This window comes from Periophthalmus magnuspinnatus, chromosome 16 (genome assembly GCF_009829125.3).
Source record: "Periophthalmus magnuspinnatus isolate fPerMag1 chromosome 16, fPerMag1.2.pri, whole genome shotgun sequence".
NCBI classification, from domain to species: Eukaryota; Metazoa; Chordata; class Actinopteri; order Gobiiformes; family Gobiidae; genus Periophthalmus; species Periophthalmus magnuspinnatus.
The window spans coordinates 29,482,774-29,499,709 of record NC_047141.1 but is presented as its reverse complement, the minus strand read 5'-3'; the positions used below and the strand labels follow the sequence as shown (position 1 = coordinate 29,499,709).

The window sequence follows — 16,936 nt, the reverse complement described above, 5'->3', positions numbered from 1 at the left end:
CTGGGCCACAGTTTGGTCATGCCTGAATTAGACTAATGCACAAAAGATAATTATACCTGAAGGAGCTCTGCAAAAAACACACATTTCCAGATCATTCTTTTGTCACTAGACTCACACGGACACAGACGAGCCCAACACCGGAAGTAGGCTATAGTTCAAGTACGATTAAACGTAAGGTGTCTGAAGACTTCTGTAAATACCCATGTAGTCTAATTGCGCACTACTCACCTCTATGAATGTCCTCGTAGCATCTGGTCGGGCCTAGACTGTGTCGGCATGTCGTAGTGGATGTCCCCGGTCTCCAGAGCCCGCCTCCGCCGCGCCACAGTAACACGAGGTATGATAATAGCAGGAAGCTGCACTCCAAATAACTAATCCCCAAGAGCGCGTGGCATTTAACGGCCTCTCATTAAGAAGCTCCCCCGATTTCAGTAACTGTTTATAGAACCTCACTTTTGGTGCAATTTTAGTGTAAATATTTATGCGTTGCAGATGGCCACAAGGGCAGTGGTCAAGGAAACCCATCTGCTGCTGTTGGAATACCAGCTCTTACGCTCAAAGTCATTCTACGGACTGTCAGGATGCACCAAAGTCCGGACGAGACTCAGGAGTAACCTTGAAGAAAGTTACACATAGCGTTTTTGGAGGGGGGGCTGTCACTGCGTGTTTCCGTGGAGATATACTCTGCATTTACACAATTAATTAATAAAAAATACGTTGGAATACATGCATGGCTGTAACTTGGTCTGTTTGTGTTAGCTGCTTTTCTCCACGGAGATCAGCAAGTTTAATGCCATTACGTTACCATGGAGACAAGCAGGTGGCAGACTCAACCAGAAAAGTTACACAGCACAGCTTTAAAGAACCACACACTCCAGGTCTGGTCTGATCCACTTCTACGGAACTAATGAACATGTTAACTGTGTATTATCTTGAATTATTATTGGATTATTGCTGAAAAGTTCCTAAAAATATACACTTCTGGCATCGTTATCATAAACCATCATTTAAAGATGCATTATGTCACTTTTCTGGTTAAGTTTTCTGCTTCTAGACATGGAGATGTAACTGCTTTGCCCGGAATGTTCCACTTTATGGCGTTAAATGTATTGTAATGTATGTTTTTTAAGTCAGTTCTGAGTATTAAAACATCTGTACAGTTATTTGAAAACAGGCAAAATGGATATGATTAAAGCCATACTGTAAAACATTCCAGGTAAAGCAATAAGATCTCTATGGAGACAAGCGGCAGCGGCAGATTCTTCAACATATAAGTTACGTAGTGCGAAAAACAAGACCCAGCTCTGCTCCAAATAAAATATAATAAGACTTAAAGGTTCTATATTACGCAAAACCAACTCTTGTGAGGTTGTTTCCTCCTCAAAAACAGACCTGGAGTTGTGTTTTGTTTCAGTCGCACATGTTTGAGTTACCCTTTATTAGTCTGTCTACATTTCCAAAGCTCAAAACGCTCTGTTCCACCTTGTGATGTCATGAAGTGGTAGTTTTCAAGTTCACATCTACCTTTAGTTCAATTCCAGAGTTGAAATGATCCAAAATCATTGAATCAGAAATGAAGGTGTGTGGAGTTTAAAAACACAGTGGAGCACTTCCTGTTTTACCACATGATGACATCACAAGGTGGAACAGAGTGTTTTCAGTTTGAGAGACGAACTCAGCCTAAATATGCAGAGTTTGTGTGTTAAACATGTGCAGACGAAACAAAAAAACACAACTCCAAGTGTGTTTGTGACGAGTAAACATTATAACACGGTGTAATATGAGCCCTTTAAATGTAAAAAAAGAGGAATAAACGACAGCAGCCGGTGTGGTCTGCCATTGTTTTGTTTTTTTATAAAGTTCGTGCAATACAGTGTTTATCACACATTTAGATAAATCATAGTCATTGGCCTAGATAGATCTATTCTTAACTACACACTATGTATATTGCCCACATAAATGCTCTGTGTGCAGTGGTGTCACATTATTATTCTTTTTCCAAAATCCAAAAAAATAAAATAAAATAGGAAAAATCAAATCCTGGAAGCATCTTGTTGTTTTGTTCTTTTTCCTTTTGTTGTGCGTCGGCAGTCACTCCGGACGATTCGCGTTTGGGACGGTAGACGGTGAGGACAGAGGAAAAGACGAGTTACATTCTCATCAATGGAGAGAGTTCAGTCACAACAGAAGGGAAGCACAGTGAGAAAGGTAAGGATTTGGTCATGTGACAAGGATCAGCTACATAAATCTCCCATTTTTAACAGTGGTCCCCAAACACAACGCGAGACGAGTACTTACAGAAGCTCTATTACAAAGTCTGGCTATACACATATGTATTTTTGCCACTGAAATGGTTTGCATCTCATTGTTTGGGAACGACCCGTAAAAAATAATTTCTTTTCAGGCAGCAACCTTTACCTGATTTAACTGTACAAATGTGTTTTCTCTGCATCTTCTATAGTCCAAAGTTGTGTTAATGCCCAAGAACAAACATTATAACATACTAGAGCTACAATACTACTGGTAACATTGAAATTAGACTAACAAATAGAAAAAGTTAACTCAGAAAAAGTCTCATTTCCTTGCGTTATTGTTGCATTTGTTTAAATTCAGTATTGGAAGACAATTTACATAATATTCACATCTGACATGAATGAAAAGTACGTAATATAGTTTAAAATTATACTAGTTCAGGCTCGCACGCACCTGCCACATGTGTACAGTCATGCTTAAGACGTAACAGCTCCAGTGGCTCGGCATGGAGATTCACAGTTAAAGTCATGAACGCAAAGAGAAACATCAAAATAAGACTTTCTTACTACTAACTTTGCATTATCGTTAGCATGTAATAACGCGCAGAATAATCACAACAACAATTTACACTTTTAATGATCCGCGTCGATGACAAACTGAACAGAAGGTAAGTGAACATCTCTGCAGGAGCCCGAGCTAAATCGTGTTTGATCTTTAACAAAATAAATCCTTTTCTAGCATGTTAAAATATCAAAATAGTTTTCTTGTGAGGGTTTATTGTTGTTGTTATTATCGCTCAGTTATTACTCCAGTGGATCAGTGAACATGGATGATCCCTCTGGGGGTCTACACTGGGGTGGTCTTCCTGTTGAGCGTGTTCGAGTTGCTCTCCCTGTCGCCCTTGAGCCTGTCCAGTGTGCCCATCCCTCGCTCTGTGGACGCTGTGAAGGGCGGGGGTCCCGAGCCAACCGAGTTGGGCATAGGCGCGTTGGAGTTGGTGGAGTTGGCGGGATTGTGTGACTTGAGGGAGGGCAGCGTGCCGCTCATCATGACTCCGCCCCCTCCCCCGTCTTTAGGAAAACAGTTGTGCAGCTGGTACAGTGTAGCCCTGTCCACTGTCCCGTACATGGGGGGCAGCCCGCCCAGTTTGGGGTCTCGAGACAGCGTGTAGAGCGAGATGTCTCCTCCGGCCAGAGCCGTGTGTGAGCGTGAGTGTGGGTTTGGCAGTGTGGACACAGAGATGGGACCCTGGGACAACAGAGCGGATGGGGGCAGTCCAAAATTCTTCCCTCCTCCCCCGACAGGGGAGGGGTCTCTGGAGCGGGAGGGGTCTGTGGAGCGTGATGAGGAGCGCGAGCGGCGTCTGAAGCGGTAGCTGGGCAGGCGCAGCATGGCATGGGTGGTGCTCTTGAAGATGTCGGTGCGAGAGCGGCAGCGCAGCTCTTTGTTTTTCTCGATGTAAATGTTGACCGCTAAGACCCCCACCATCTCGGCCATGATGAAGGACAGCCCCCCGAAGTAAAAGGACCAGCCGTACGAGTACTGCCACTTCTTATCCTCGTCCTTCTTCGGAGAAATGTCTCCCAGCGCCGCTGAGATGTACACAATCACACCAATGATATTACTCAGGCCTGAAACACAAAGAGCAGAGGTACGTCATAGACTCTATAAACACACGTTTAACAGGACCATTTACAAGCTCCAGGACAGTGTGAGTGTACACAGCAGTTTAACCGTCACATCTGCCCAAACACAAGTACAAACACGACATAAACTACATAAAATACTCTCCAGACCACAGGCCGTGATCAGACTGAGAAAACAGAAACCTGAACATGTTCAACAACTCAAAATTTGAGGCAACGTTTGTTTATTTCAGTTCATTTAAATAAGTTATTAACCACAAATAAAAGCTCTAGATGTGAATTATTACACTGCATAAAGAATTCTGTTGTACTGAAGTTACCTGCAGCTACAAACAGTATCCCCGCTCCCAGGATGATGTTTCGTTTGCTTTTGTAGAAGCGGCTGGCTGCGATACAGACTCCGCCCATCAGCAGCAGGATCGCACTGAGGATCGGGAAAATGTTGGACGCACGAACCACTCCTGGAGAAGAAGAAAGAAGAGGATTCACTCTGGGTCTGGTCCTGATGTAGACTTGATTTAGGACTGTTCGAGTCCTGGTTTAGTCAGAATCTGATCCCAGTTTTAATGTAGTGTGAGAGCAAGTCTGAACACACAGATTTAAGATGGAGGAAAGAAAAATATTGTCAAGATAATATTGAAATTGTGTTGTGTACATATGCAAAATTACTATTACTATTTTACTACGACACTACGTTAAATATCTTGCCTAAGGACACAACAGCAGCAGCATTCATCTGTGGGAGCTGGAATCGCACCGCCAACCTGTGGGTCAATGATGTTTACATCGAGAGCGGGATTCAAATCACCAACCTACGAATCGTTATCAAGCAAACTCAGTTTTTCAGTTCACTTTTTGTGAAACACTTTAACCTCAACCGAGTCTTTTACAAGGCAAGTTTTAGCATTTTTCTTATGATTGTAAAAATATGACCTTATGTAACTGAGATATTTGAAAAAGACAAAAAAATAAAAAATCACATATTTTTAGTCAATACAGTTGTCCCTCGCTATATCACGGTTCACCTGTTGCAGAGTGTTGATATTTTGTTCTAAGTGCTGTTTTATGTTTATATGAATAATCTCACATTGAAAGACTTGATATCTGATTTATAAACATAAGCTACATTTATTTTATTGTATTAATGTTGATGATAAACAATCTTAGAACTGTTATTATTTAAGTCTTACGTAAATATGTTACCGTCACTTTAAGAGCGATGGCACGTACGAGGAAAAGAGCACACGCCTGGGAAACGTGCTGAGTCGATGCAGCGAATAAAGACGCAGCCAATAAAGACGCAGCCAAATGATTTTCTTACTGTAGTATTGTTTATTTTTGTGAATGACTTGGTTTGATTACTCCTGTAAAAAAGGATTTGGCAAAGCTGTGAATTAAAATGTTGTAAGTCTCTTTTTACATCGAAGTCCAGTGGAAGTTATTTTGTTTTCAATAAAAATACATGACCTGCACAGAATAAATGTTCGATGGACACTACAGGACGAAGACGAATGGTCAGAGGAAATGTGAAATACACAAGAGTCACTATAAATCAAGTAAACAAGAGAGAAATGTGAGAAAATGTGAATGTCTGTTTGAGAAAAATGTATAAAGTGTGTGGTGAGGGGTTTTACAACAAAAAACATATAATAATTGTAAAAAATATAGCTGATACTTCGCAGATTTCATCTATTGCGGGTTATTTTTGAAACATAACTCAGGGACCAGTGCATATCAAAGCAGTATATCATATAGTAGCTTAACCCTCTGGTTCATAGCGGTCACTTCAGTGGACAGTTACTAAAACATAACGTTCTCTGTAATGCAGTGATTTATATGGTGTAACTAGATGAGTGTCTAGAGTGCTCTCTGCTGCCACACTCCATTGAGGTCAATTCAGTGGTCAGTCGGTGTAACTGCAAGTAAATTTCCTTATTCAGGCCTAAACATTGCATCTATACAGTGTTGAAATTTCCCAAAAATTGTTGAAATGTGTTTACAATAGAACACAAGTTAATTCATTTCTATTTCACAATGTTGTTTCATGTCCTGAGAAGAATAAAAACACTTCAGAAAAAAATCTTGACCAAGGCTTTCATAATTCATGCATCAGAGGGTTAATATAGAATAAAAAACAAAACAAAACGCTGGTCTGAAGGATGTTTTAAGACGCTTTATCATGGAATACAGTGTTATTTCGCTTGAAGTTTAGGGGGAGGGGGCACACATATGCACGTACACATTAACATTGTCATCTCATCTAGGACATGCAGTAGGCCACAGCGGGGAAATGCCACCTAAATGCCAACAAAATGCCTCTGCTCCACTGTAAACACAACACAGCCCATTCTTTATGTTTTCACCATTTCAGAGCGGAGCAAAAACACTGTAGGGCACGAAGCATGAACTAGGACACTCCACTCCCCTCTGTGTGCGGATCACACCACGTTCAAAATATAAAACAGTACAACAGAGCAGGAGGGATAAAGGTGCACTCTGGAACATTTGTAGAAGAGGATTTGCCACCTGGTTTTATGTGGATTGTAATAAAGACACGTGTGTTTGATTTAATGTTAGATTGGATATTTATAGATCGATAGATAGAAACAGATAGACTGATAGACAGACAGATAGAAACATAGACCGGTGGATGGATGGATAGAAAGAAACACAGACGGATAGAAAAAGGGAGAGATAGAAGCATAGAGAGATAAATAGAAACAGATAGAGATAGAAACACAGATAGACAGACGCATAGATAGACAGAAAGAAGACAGGTAGACACAGAGACAGACAGAAAGATAGAAACATAGATGGATAGAAACAGATAGATAGAAAGATACATAGAAACATAGATAGATAGATAGATAGATAGATAGATAGATAGATAGATAGATAGATTCCAGAAAAGTTACATACTGTACCTACAAAAAAAAGAATATAAATCTTTCATTCACTTGTACAGACAACATCCAAATCAGGCCTAGAGCTGGAGCTAAACCTGGACTATATCAGGACTAAACCAGAAGTCTACACCAGGACTAAACATGGATTATATCCGGACTAAACCAGGACTAAACCAGGACTAAAACAGAAGTCTACATTAGGACTAAACCTGGACTAAACCAGGACTAAAACAGAAGTCTACATTAGGACTAAACCAGGACTAAAACAGGACTAAAACAGAAGTCTACATTAGGACTAAACCAGGACTAAACCAGGACTAAAACAGAAGTCTACATTAGGACTAAACCTGGACTAAACCAGGACTAAAACAGAAGTCTACATTAGGACTAAACCAGGACTAAAACAGGACTAAAACAGAAGTCTACATTAGGACTAAACCACGACTAAAACAGGACTAAAACAGAAGTCTACATTAGGACTAAACCAGGACTAAAACAGGACTAAAACAGAAGTTTACATTAGGACTAAACCTGGACTAAACCAGGACTAAACCAGGACTAAAACAGAAGTCTACATTAGGACTAAACCTGGACTAAACCAGGACTAAAACAGAAGTCTACATTAGGACTAAACCAGGACTAAACCAGGACTAAAACAGAAGTCTACATTAGGACTAAACCACGACTAAAACAGGACTAAAACAGAAGTCTACATTAGGACTAAACCAGGACTAAAACAGGACTAAAACAGAAGTCTACATTAGGACTAAACCTGGACTAAACCAGGACTAAACCAGGACTAAAACAGAAGTCTACATTAGGACTAAACCAGGACTAAAACAGGACTAAAACAGAAGTCTACATGAGGACTAAACCTGGACTATATCAGGATGAAACCAGGACTAGAACAGACATCTACATTAAGACTAACCCTGGACTAAACCAGGACTAAACCAGGACTAAACCAGGACTAAACCAGGACTAAACCAGGACTAAACCAGGACTAATCCAGGACTAAACCAGAACTAAACCAGGACTAATCCAGGACTAGAACAGAAGTCTACATTAGGACTAAACCTGGACTATATCAGGACTAAAACAGAAGTCTACACCAGGATTAAACCTGGACTATATCAGGACTAAACCAGGACTAAAACAGAAGTCTACATTAGGACTAAACCTGGACTAAACCAGGACTAAAACAGAAGTCTACATTAGGACTAAACCTGGACTAAACCAGGACTAAAACAGAAGTCTACATTAGGACTAAACCTGGACTAAACCATGACTAAAACAGAAGTCTACATTAGGACTAAACCTGGACTATATCAGGATGAAACCAGGACTAGAACAGACATCTACATTAAGACTAAACCTGGACTAAACCAGGACTAAATCAGGACTAAACCAGGACTAATCCAGGATTAGAACAGAAGTCTACATTAGGACTAAACCTGGACTATATCAGGACTAAACCTGGACTAAAACAGAAGTCTACATCAGGACTAAACCTGGACTATATCAGGACTAAACCAGGACTAGAACAGAAGTCTACATTAGGACTAAACCTGGACTATAACAGGACTAAACCAGGACTAAACCAAGACTAGAACAGAAGTCTTCATCAGGACTAAACTTGGACTATATCAGGACTAAACCAGGACTAAAAGAGAAGTCTACATTAGGACTAAACTGGGATCAAATCAGGACTAAACCAGTTAAAGTCTGAAGTAGTTTTGACGAGTAATAGTTTCGTTACTTGGTGGATCCAAGGACTTGTTTCTAGACCTGTCACAATAATCACTATATAGACTTATTGTCCAACATGTGAAATCTGGGACAATATTTTTTTGGGTCTCAGTGTTTATCGTGAGTTCTTTTTCTTTGCAAAAGTGGGGAGATTTGGGGTATTTTTATTTTACAACTTTACGATTTGAGCTGTGGGTGGATAATAATGAATAAGCCTCTTTTATGGCTAATTATTGGTTCATTCTGCTGTTTATTTGTTGCAACTCATGTTTTTTAATGAAACAGTTTATTTAAAAATGGTTTAATGGTTTACTGGGACATCTTAATCAGCAACATAAAGTAGTTTCAATATTATCGTTTATTGCAATATTTCACTGTAGCGATATATATATTGCGATTAAACATTTGTTATCGTGACAGGTCGACATTTTAAGCCAATATTTTGCCCATTTGGGTAAGAAAACGACTTATTTCATTGCTAAATATAAGATTTGAAATGATCAGAGACATATATAAACAGGTTAAATAGTCTAGGTCACCCACAAAATCGAACTGGTCCAAATTCGTACCATTTTTTGTGGTGAAATTAACAAATGAGCTCGTGACTTACGGAGGACATACTCGGCCCCATCGTGGTCAAAGTCTGCATCTTCTGGAAAGTGGTTAATTTGAGAGCACACTCCTCGTTTCACCCCTGTAGAAAGAACATTGAGAATCATTGAGAAACTGATAATAAAATACGTCTTAAATAAGTCATAAGCACTCGTGTTAATCCGTTTATTTCATTTGTATTATTTATGTTATTGTATTTAAAAATCTAGGGCTGCAAGAGTAATCACAAGAGATACAAAACATTTAATTAAGAGATGTGCCAGGCTGTGATGTTCTTTGTGAAATAAATGATCCCATCCTGGAGTGTTTCATACCTACTGCTCCATTAGCTTATACAAATGTTTAGAAATGCATGTGACTCCTGTAGTTATAATTAGTTTAGCAGTTTTTTAAAGCTCCTAGACAAGTTTACAATGTGCTCTGTGGATTGAATCTCCAAAAAAAATCCACAAATAAACATTGGACAGTACACAAAGCAGTCCTACAGAAACGCCAAAGCGAGTATACATACAAGAGCGGACAGACAGAGGGGCGGGCGGCTCTGATGGAGAATGAAAAGGATGAGATGGGATGAGGAGGACACAGATGTTTCCAGATGTTTCTCTGTGAAGAAGCAGGTGGAGCACTGAGGGACAAATCAGGGCTCCTCACACTGTATCATCAGACATATGCTTCACTCACACAGCAGAAAATCCACCTTTGAAAGCACATTTTACTGTCACTGAAATATGTGAACTGTGTGAGCTGTGACGTTTGTATCAGATTATGACTTGTACTAAAATAATGTCACGTAGAGCAGAGCCTGTCAGACTGAAGCTGCAGAGGAGCAGGACGTCTCTATCCTCTGTGCCACCCACAGGACCATGAATCTTTTAGAGGGGTTTGTCCAGTGTTTGTTCTGTGCTACACCTCACTGCATCACTGCACAAGTGTGGAGCCTCTGCAGACCTCCGGCCCACATGAGCCTAACCTAAAGCCTGGTTCAACCAGCAGCTTTAGTGCACCCACCCTGAGAGCAAGAGGAGGCAGGAAGAGAATATCTATGAGGAGGGGTTCAGTGAATGCAGCCAAAGCACAGAGAGAGAGGGGGGTGGGGGTGCACTGCAGTGCTGCAAGGCTCCAGCTTATCTCTAATTGGCTGCTGCTATCAGGAAGCTTAAAGATGAGGACAAATTAGCTTTGTACAATGACCAAGCCCAGGACGAGCACAGGCTTTTTAAGCAGAGCCAAGAGGCTTCCTCCAAACTGGAGCTGCATCTGTTTGAATGGAGTGAAGTCACAGTTTGGCCCTTTACACTTGAGTGTCAGCCAGTCTGTGTACTGTGTAACAGATAAGCACTAGCAGCTTGTCTTTCTGTGATGGTCACAGCCAGTTTCAGAGGCTTCTGCTATTTGGCTTCAGAAACCAGAGAAAGGAGGGAGCTCTGTTTCACCATCTTCAACCATCAAACTAAACACTAACCACTCAGGACTCTGACGAGGCTTGAGCGTGTTACACTGATACAGGACACATTAATATAAATATAAACTTAAATATAAGTCTACATGTGTGGTATCAAAGTGCAGAGACCTGTATATTTCCTATAACCCCTTGTGTGCGTACCTTCCAGGCAGCAGATCCTCCAGAGGCCGGAGTGGGTGAGGGCCCCGGGGTCCTTCTTGTCCTTGTTGTGGGGGTCGTCCTGGGACACGTTGGCGGTGCTGTTGCAGATGAGGGCGCGGGAGTACAGCCAGTAGTCCGTCCCTATGGCCACCGTCATCAGGCCGAAGGCAGCGAAGGCCCCCACGGTGGTGAGGAGGATCTGGATCCCCTTCTCACACACCATGCCTGAGAAACAGAGCGGCCAGAGGTAAAGACTCACCTGTGTAGACTTAGACCTGGCACGATAACAAGGTCTGAAGTACTGTATAAGGCTGATGAAAATATAGATGATAAACGATAATACTGGATGCCATTTTTCAACATGACAACCCTAAATAAAACACTTAATGAGTCGTAGAAGTTATTTATTCAACTCTTTAAAGCTCAAATCTGATCACAGTACAGAAAAGTTACAAAAAGTTCCAGGCTAGAGCAAAGAAAAAGTACAAACGGTAAATAACCTCCAAATATTATTGTTCCATGTATCATATTGAATGACAAATCCTCATATTTAGACACCTATTTTTCCCATTTTAAATTAGGGTTGAGCGACAGGAAGATGGAAATTGATACGTGACCTGATCTCTTTGACATCTGCTATTTTGGTGTGACTTGAGTGCTTCTCTATTACAGATAATACAGATCAAATACACTTTTCCCCACAATTACGCTCTGAGTGACAAGTGGATTTAACCAATCACAGCTACATATGAACTCTCAGCTTTAGTTACCTACAAAATAAAGATGAGTGAACATAAACCGGGTCCAACTGAGATAATCATGTCAATATTTTGGCATGATAAAGCATAAAAAGAACAAAAAACATCTGAGATAAAACAACAGACTGTATAAAGAAGTGAACATCGACGCTAGCAGTTATAGCAGCTAACTTGAAGCCATATTTGGGAATTCTGACCACGAATAACATAGCAACCAAAGAGCCAATCCGGATAGAGGTTGTTAAAGGTAACGCCTCTTCCTGCTGCACCGCTGGTTTAGCAGGGAGCGGGCCCTTAGCAACGCTGTCAATCAAACCTGTTGCTAACGCTACCGGGAGCAATTTCGGGGAAAGAAAGCGCCTGATTTGTCTTTTTTTAATGTTCATATCTTGATTTACAGACACAATAGTGAAATACAAACACCAGGATCATGTAGAGCGGGTTAATACGAACATTTTAAAACCAAAAAGTGAATTGGAGCTAGAGTCGACGGAGCCGGAAGCGCGTCCATGATCACTTCCTATGTAGAACGCGGTGGCTAGCATGTTAGCTATGTCATGGATACAACATGTTTAGACTAGAGACAATATATAAACCTGGCGCTGTCACTATTAATGTTTTTAGCCACTCCTTATGCAAAACTACTGTAACGTTTGCCTCGTTTCAACTATCAGACACAGACCAAATCAAAATTTTTAGTAAAGCCCCATGAACCGACTGTTGTTGTGATACCGCACTTTACAAAACAAATGGAAATGACTTATTCACACGCAGAGGTATCAGACAGGTTTGAGATCCAGAGCTTAGGACTTAGTTTGGGAGACTGCAGTGCTTCTTTGAGCTGATGGAGCTTAGAGGAGAGAGCGGTGACTCTGCAGAGCGCGCTAACAAGACACAACTGATCCAAAACACAACACGTCAGGCTCCGGCTCTGCTCCATATTCATGACCCCGCAAACACCTCCTCGGACTTACAATGAGGGCACAGGGACAGAGGCGAAGGGGCAGGTGGGGCTGTGGTCGATTGAAGAAATTCTGGGTTGACTTAAGACATCAGATCCTGACAATCGATTAAATGACTAAAAACTGACCCAAAACTGCAAACACAAGACCACACCTGCACAGGGGTTCATGCAAAAACAACTATTTATGCAGAAAAGTACTTGGACACTATGTAAAGCCTTAAAATAAATACTAAAAAGTAACAAAGCTTCAGCTAACTCGCTCACTTCTCCTTCCTGCTGTTGCGCCAAATAAATCTTTATAAACTAAATAAAAAGATCATCGACTAAAACATCATTGACTAAACAACTAAAGGGATATAGCCACTTACTTGTCTCCATGGAGATGTTACTGCTTTGGCGTGATGCAAGTTTAAATATCTTGCATTTACTTACTCACAGGTGTTTATATTGCTAAAAACCACCTTAAAAACATGCATTCTTACTGAGAGTTTAGAATATGCTCCACAGATCTGACCTGTAACTTGCCCTGGTAGAGTCATCTGCTTGTCTCCATGGTGAAGTTATTGCTTTGGTGTGATATAAAATTAAATATCTTGCTTTTACTCACTTACAGGTGTTTCTATGGCTAAGAATTACCTTGAAAACATGTGTTCTTACTGAGAGTTTAGTATATGCTCCACAGATCTGACCTGTAACTTGCCCTAGTGGAGTCTTCTGCTTTTCTCCATGGAGATGTTACTGCTTTGGCGTGATGCAAGTTTAAATATCTTACATTTACTTACTCACAGGTGTTTATATTGCTAAGAATCACCTTAAAAACATGCATTCTTCCTGAGAGTTTAGTATCCGCTCCACAGATCTGACCTGTAACTTGCCCTAGTGGAGTATTCTGCTTGTCTCCATGGAGATGTAAGTGCTTTGGTGTAACTTGAATATCTTGAATTTACTTACTTGGTGTTTCTATGGCTAAGAATCACCTTAAAAACATGCATTCTTCCTGAGAGTTTAGTATCCGCTCCACAGATCTGACCTGTAACTTGCCCTAGTGAAGTATTCTGCTTGTCTCCATAGAGATGTAAGTACTTTGGTGTAACTTAAATATCTTTACTTTTACATTTACTCACTTAGATGTGTTTCTTTTGCTAAGAATCAGCCTGAAAACATGCATTCTTACAGCAAATTTAGTATACACTCCACAGATCTGACCTGTAACTTGCTGTGATGGACTCATCTGCTTGTCTCCATGGAGATGTAAGTGCTTTTTCGTGAAGCAACATTAAATATCTTGTATTTTGCATTTACTCACTTACAGGTGTTTCTTTTGCTAAAAATCCCCTTGAAAACATGCATTCATTAAACCCAGGCAAAGCAATAATATCTCCATGGAAACGAGCAGGTGATAGACTAGAAAAGCTACACAGTGCAGCTTTAACTAACTAAAAGCAGATGTTTTGACCTGGTTTGTGGTTAATATCTCTGTAGAGTCTATTCACGTGAAACTACACACAACTGTCGTCTGTTGAAAAGCCAAAAATCTACAAAATTAATGTAGATTTCGTCAATCTGCTTCTGAATGTTAAAAATACATACATGAATTTCAGTTTGCACACGTGTTGTACTGGTCCCTCTGTCTAAAATCATACGATTTCAGCTTCTGTCCAACACATCCAACTCTCTCCACTTTCTAATCTGACCATCTGTTGTCATCTGAAGTTTTTGCCAACTTCTCCCAGCATGCCGAGCTCCTATTTTAAACCAATGACACACGCCGCACAATGTAACAGCACCAAAAAAACGTCCCAACTTACCTGACGGCGAGTTTCTATCCTTCGACTCAATTTTGAAATCTTTCTTTTCCTCGTCAATGAGAAACGTGCTGATCCCTCAAGCCGGACAGCATCCATCGACTGTGTTCACCTGCTCCCCCGCTCCTTTCCTTTCTCTTCTGTCGCTTCGTCCTCTTCTTCTTTTTGCCACTAGCCCTCTCTCTCTCTCACGCTCTCTCTGACTGGTCTTATAAGAGGCAGTGGCGTGGATAAGTGTGCCACTCGTTCACTGCTACCACGAGACTTCCACTGGAGCGTTCATGGCGTCCGCGCTGCAACAGAGAACAGGGAAAAAATGGGTTTGTGTTTGTTAAAAGCGCCGGATTCACAATATTTTCTGATTCATGTTGTAACACTCGTCTGGAGTTGTGTTTTTTTTTGTTTCATTCGCACATGTCTAACGCACAAACGCTGCACATTTAGGCTGTGTTTTTCTCTCAAACTGAAAACACTCTGTTCCACCTTGTGATGTCATCATGTGGTAATACAGGAAGTGCTCCACTGTGTTTTTAAATTTCGCTTAAACGTACATCATCTTTGTTCATTTGTTCACTTCTGTTTGTGAAAAAAAAGCTTGATTTAAACCTACAACTTAATGCAAAACGTGTCATTTTTGGTGTTTTCGACAAAAAGATATTGTGGAAAAAAACGAATCATAATCCTCTAAAAATATCATATTCATTATTGTAAATTTTAACCAGAAACCCAAATTTGTTGTATTTAAATCCCTTTTATCCTCTTATGTAATTATCCTGAAAACAAAAGCATTTTTCACAGAATTTGAAATATAAAATGTATCACTGTTTTTATTATTTTTTAATTTTTTTTACGTTTGTTAAATATTTTTGCCTATGAACATAATATTTAAGCCTCTTGTTTGTTTATATATGTGTATATTTGAAATAAAAATGTAAAAAAAAACGTGTCTCTACTGAATAAAAGCTAAAATGTACTGCAGATTTTGACTTGAAAACTACCACTTGATGACATCACAAGGTGGAACAGAGCATTTTGAGACAGACGAATAATAAAGAGTTACTCAAACATGTGTGAATGATACAAAACACAGCTCCAGGTCTGTTTTTGAGGCATTAACAGAGTTCTAATATGGCTTAAAGCTAAAAAAAATGAGTGCGTAATAAAGAACCTTTAAAGTTTCACTATGTAACTTTTCCGATGGGAGAGTTTGCAACCCGGTGGTCTCCTTGGAAATGGTAAAAGACATGAAATCTTTGCTCAAATCTGGAGTAATAACACTATAATTCCAGATGTTCATTCATATTCATTCATTTTGGGGGTTGGAATGTCCCACAGAATGGCTTTAAACTTGTCTATCCTTAAATGGAGACAAGCATGTGACTCCAGCAGGTCAGATCTGTGGAGGGGCGATCCCGCTCTCAGTGAGGACGCATGTTTTTCGAGAGATTTTAGAGCAGTAAAAACACACTCGTGATTGTAAATAGGTATGATTAATGTCGTACTGTGGAACATTCCGACTGAAACATTTATATGGAGGCATGCAAGCTTAGAAATTCTGTATGTTTTTGTCTGTAAAACCCCTCACCACACACTTTATACACTTTTCTCACATGGACGTTAACATTTTCTCACATTTCTCTCTTGTTTAAACACAAAGTTCAAACCTTCGTAGGCGTCTTTGTCGGTGCAGAACGTTTCATCGACATTGTGGGTTTTGTCGAGGAGAAAACAAATTGCAAACGTACAGCACTTCAGAGTCACACTGTGATCCAACGTTTATGTAAATTTGTCTGAACACATTCTGTACTGTACAGGAGACACGGCACGGAGGAGACTGATGGACAATGGTCTACAGTCCAACAGCCAATCAGGACGCAGAACACAATGCACGTTCAGACGATGTAAAAAAAAAAGCACAAAAAAACCCACTAAAAACATCCGCGAAGCAGCGAGACCGTGAAAGGTGAATAGTGAGGGACAACTGTAATATTGTTTCCTCATCACAAACAGACCTGGAGTTGTGTTTTCTTGTTTCATTCACACATGTTTAACACACAAATCCTTCATATTTATGCTGAGTTATTGTCTCAAACTGAAAACACTCTGTTCCACCTTGTGATGTCATCATGTGGTAATACAGGAAGTGCATCATTGTGTTTTTAAACTCCACACAGCTTAATTTTTTAACATAATTTGGATCATTTCACACCTGGAATTGCCACTTATCTCTACTAAACAAAAGGTAAAACGCAGCTGTTAAGTTGAAAACTACCACTTGATGACATCACAAGGTGGAACAGAGCATTTTGAGCTTTGGAGATGTTACAGACTAATGATAAAATGTTACTCAAACATGTAAGAATGAAGCAAAACACAATTTCAGTATGTTTTTGAGGAGGTAACATTATAACGCGACTTAAAGCTCAAAAGAGTCAATTTTGTGTTATATATGATCTTTAAAATATTATTTGTAAACTAAATTGCATCAAAAATCAACTTAATTTCAAATAATAATACAGATTTACATTACGCACAGTTGATCATGTATAAAACCTGCCTCTGCAAACTGAAATGCATGTGAGTCTGTGGGCTGCATATCTCATGAATGGTCAGAAGTCCTCAAAATGGCCCCCGTAAACA

The 16,936-nt window shown here is 40.1% G+C and overlaps 1 protein-coding gene across 1 annotated transcript; it reads right to left on the bottom strand.

Annotated features, from left to right (window-relative positions):
* Positions 1–1,869: 1,869 nt before the first annotated feature.
* On the bottom strand, positions 1,870–14,573 carry cacng8b (calcium channel, voltage-dependent, gamma subunit 8b). The gene is made up of 5 exons (XM_033981718.2): positions 14,300–14,573; positions 10,770–10,994; positions 9,165–9,248; positions 4,220–4,360; positions 1,870–3,884 (listed from the first exon to the last, which is right to left on the bottom strand). The coding sequence occupies exons 2-5, from the start codon at positions 10,990–10,992 to the stop codon at positions 3,100–3,102; spliced, it is 1,233 nt and encodes a 410-aa protein (XP_033837609.1). The 5' UTR covers positions 10,993–10,994; positions 14,300–14,573; the 3' UTR covers positions 1,870–3,099.
* Between the last annotated feature and the right edge of the window lie 2,363 nt (positions 14,574–16,936).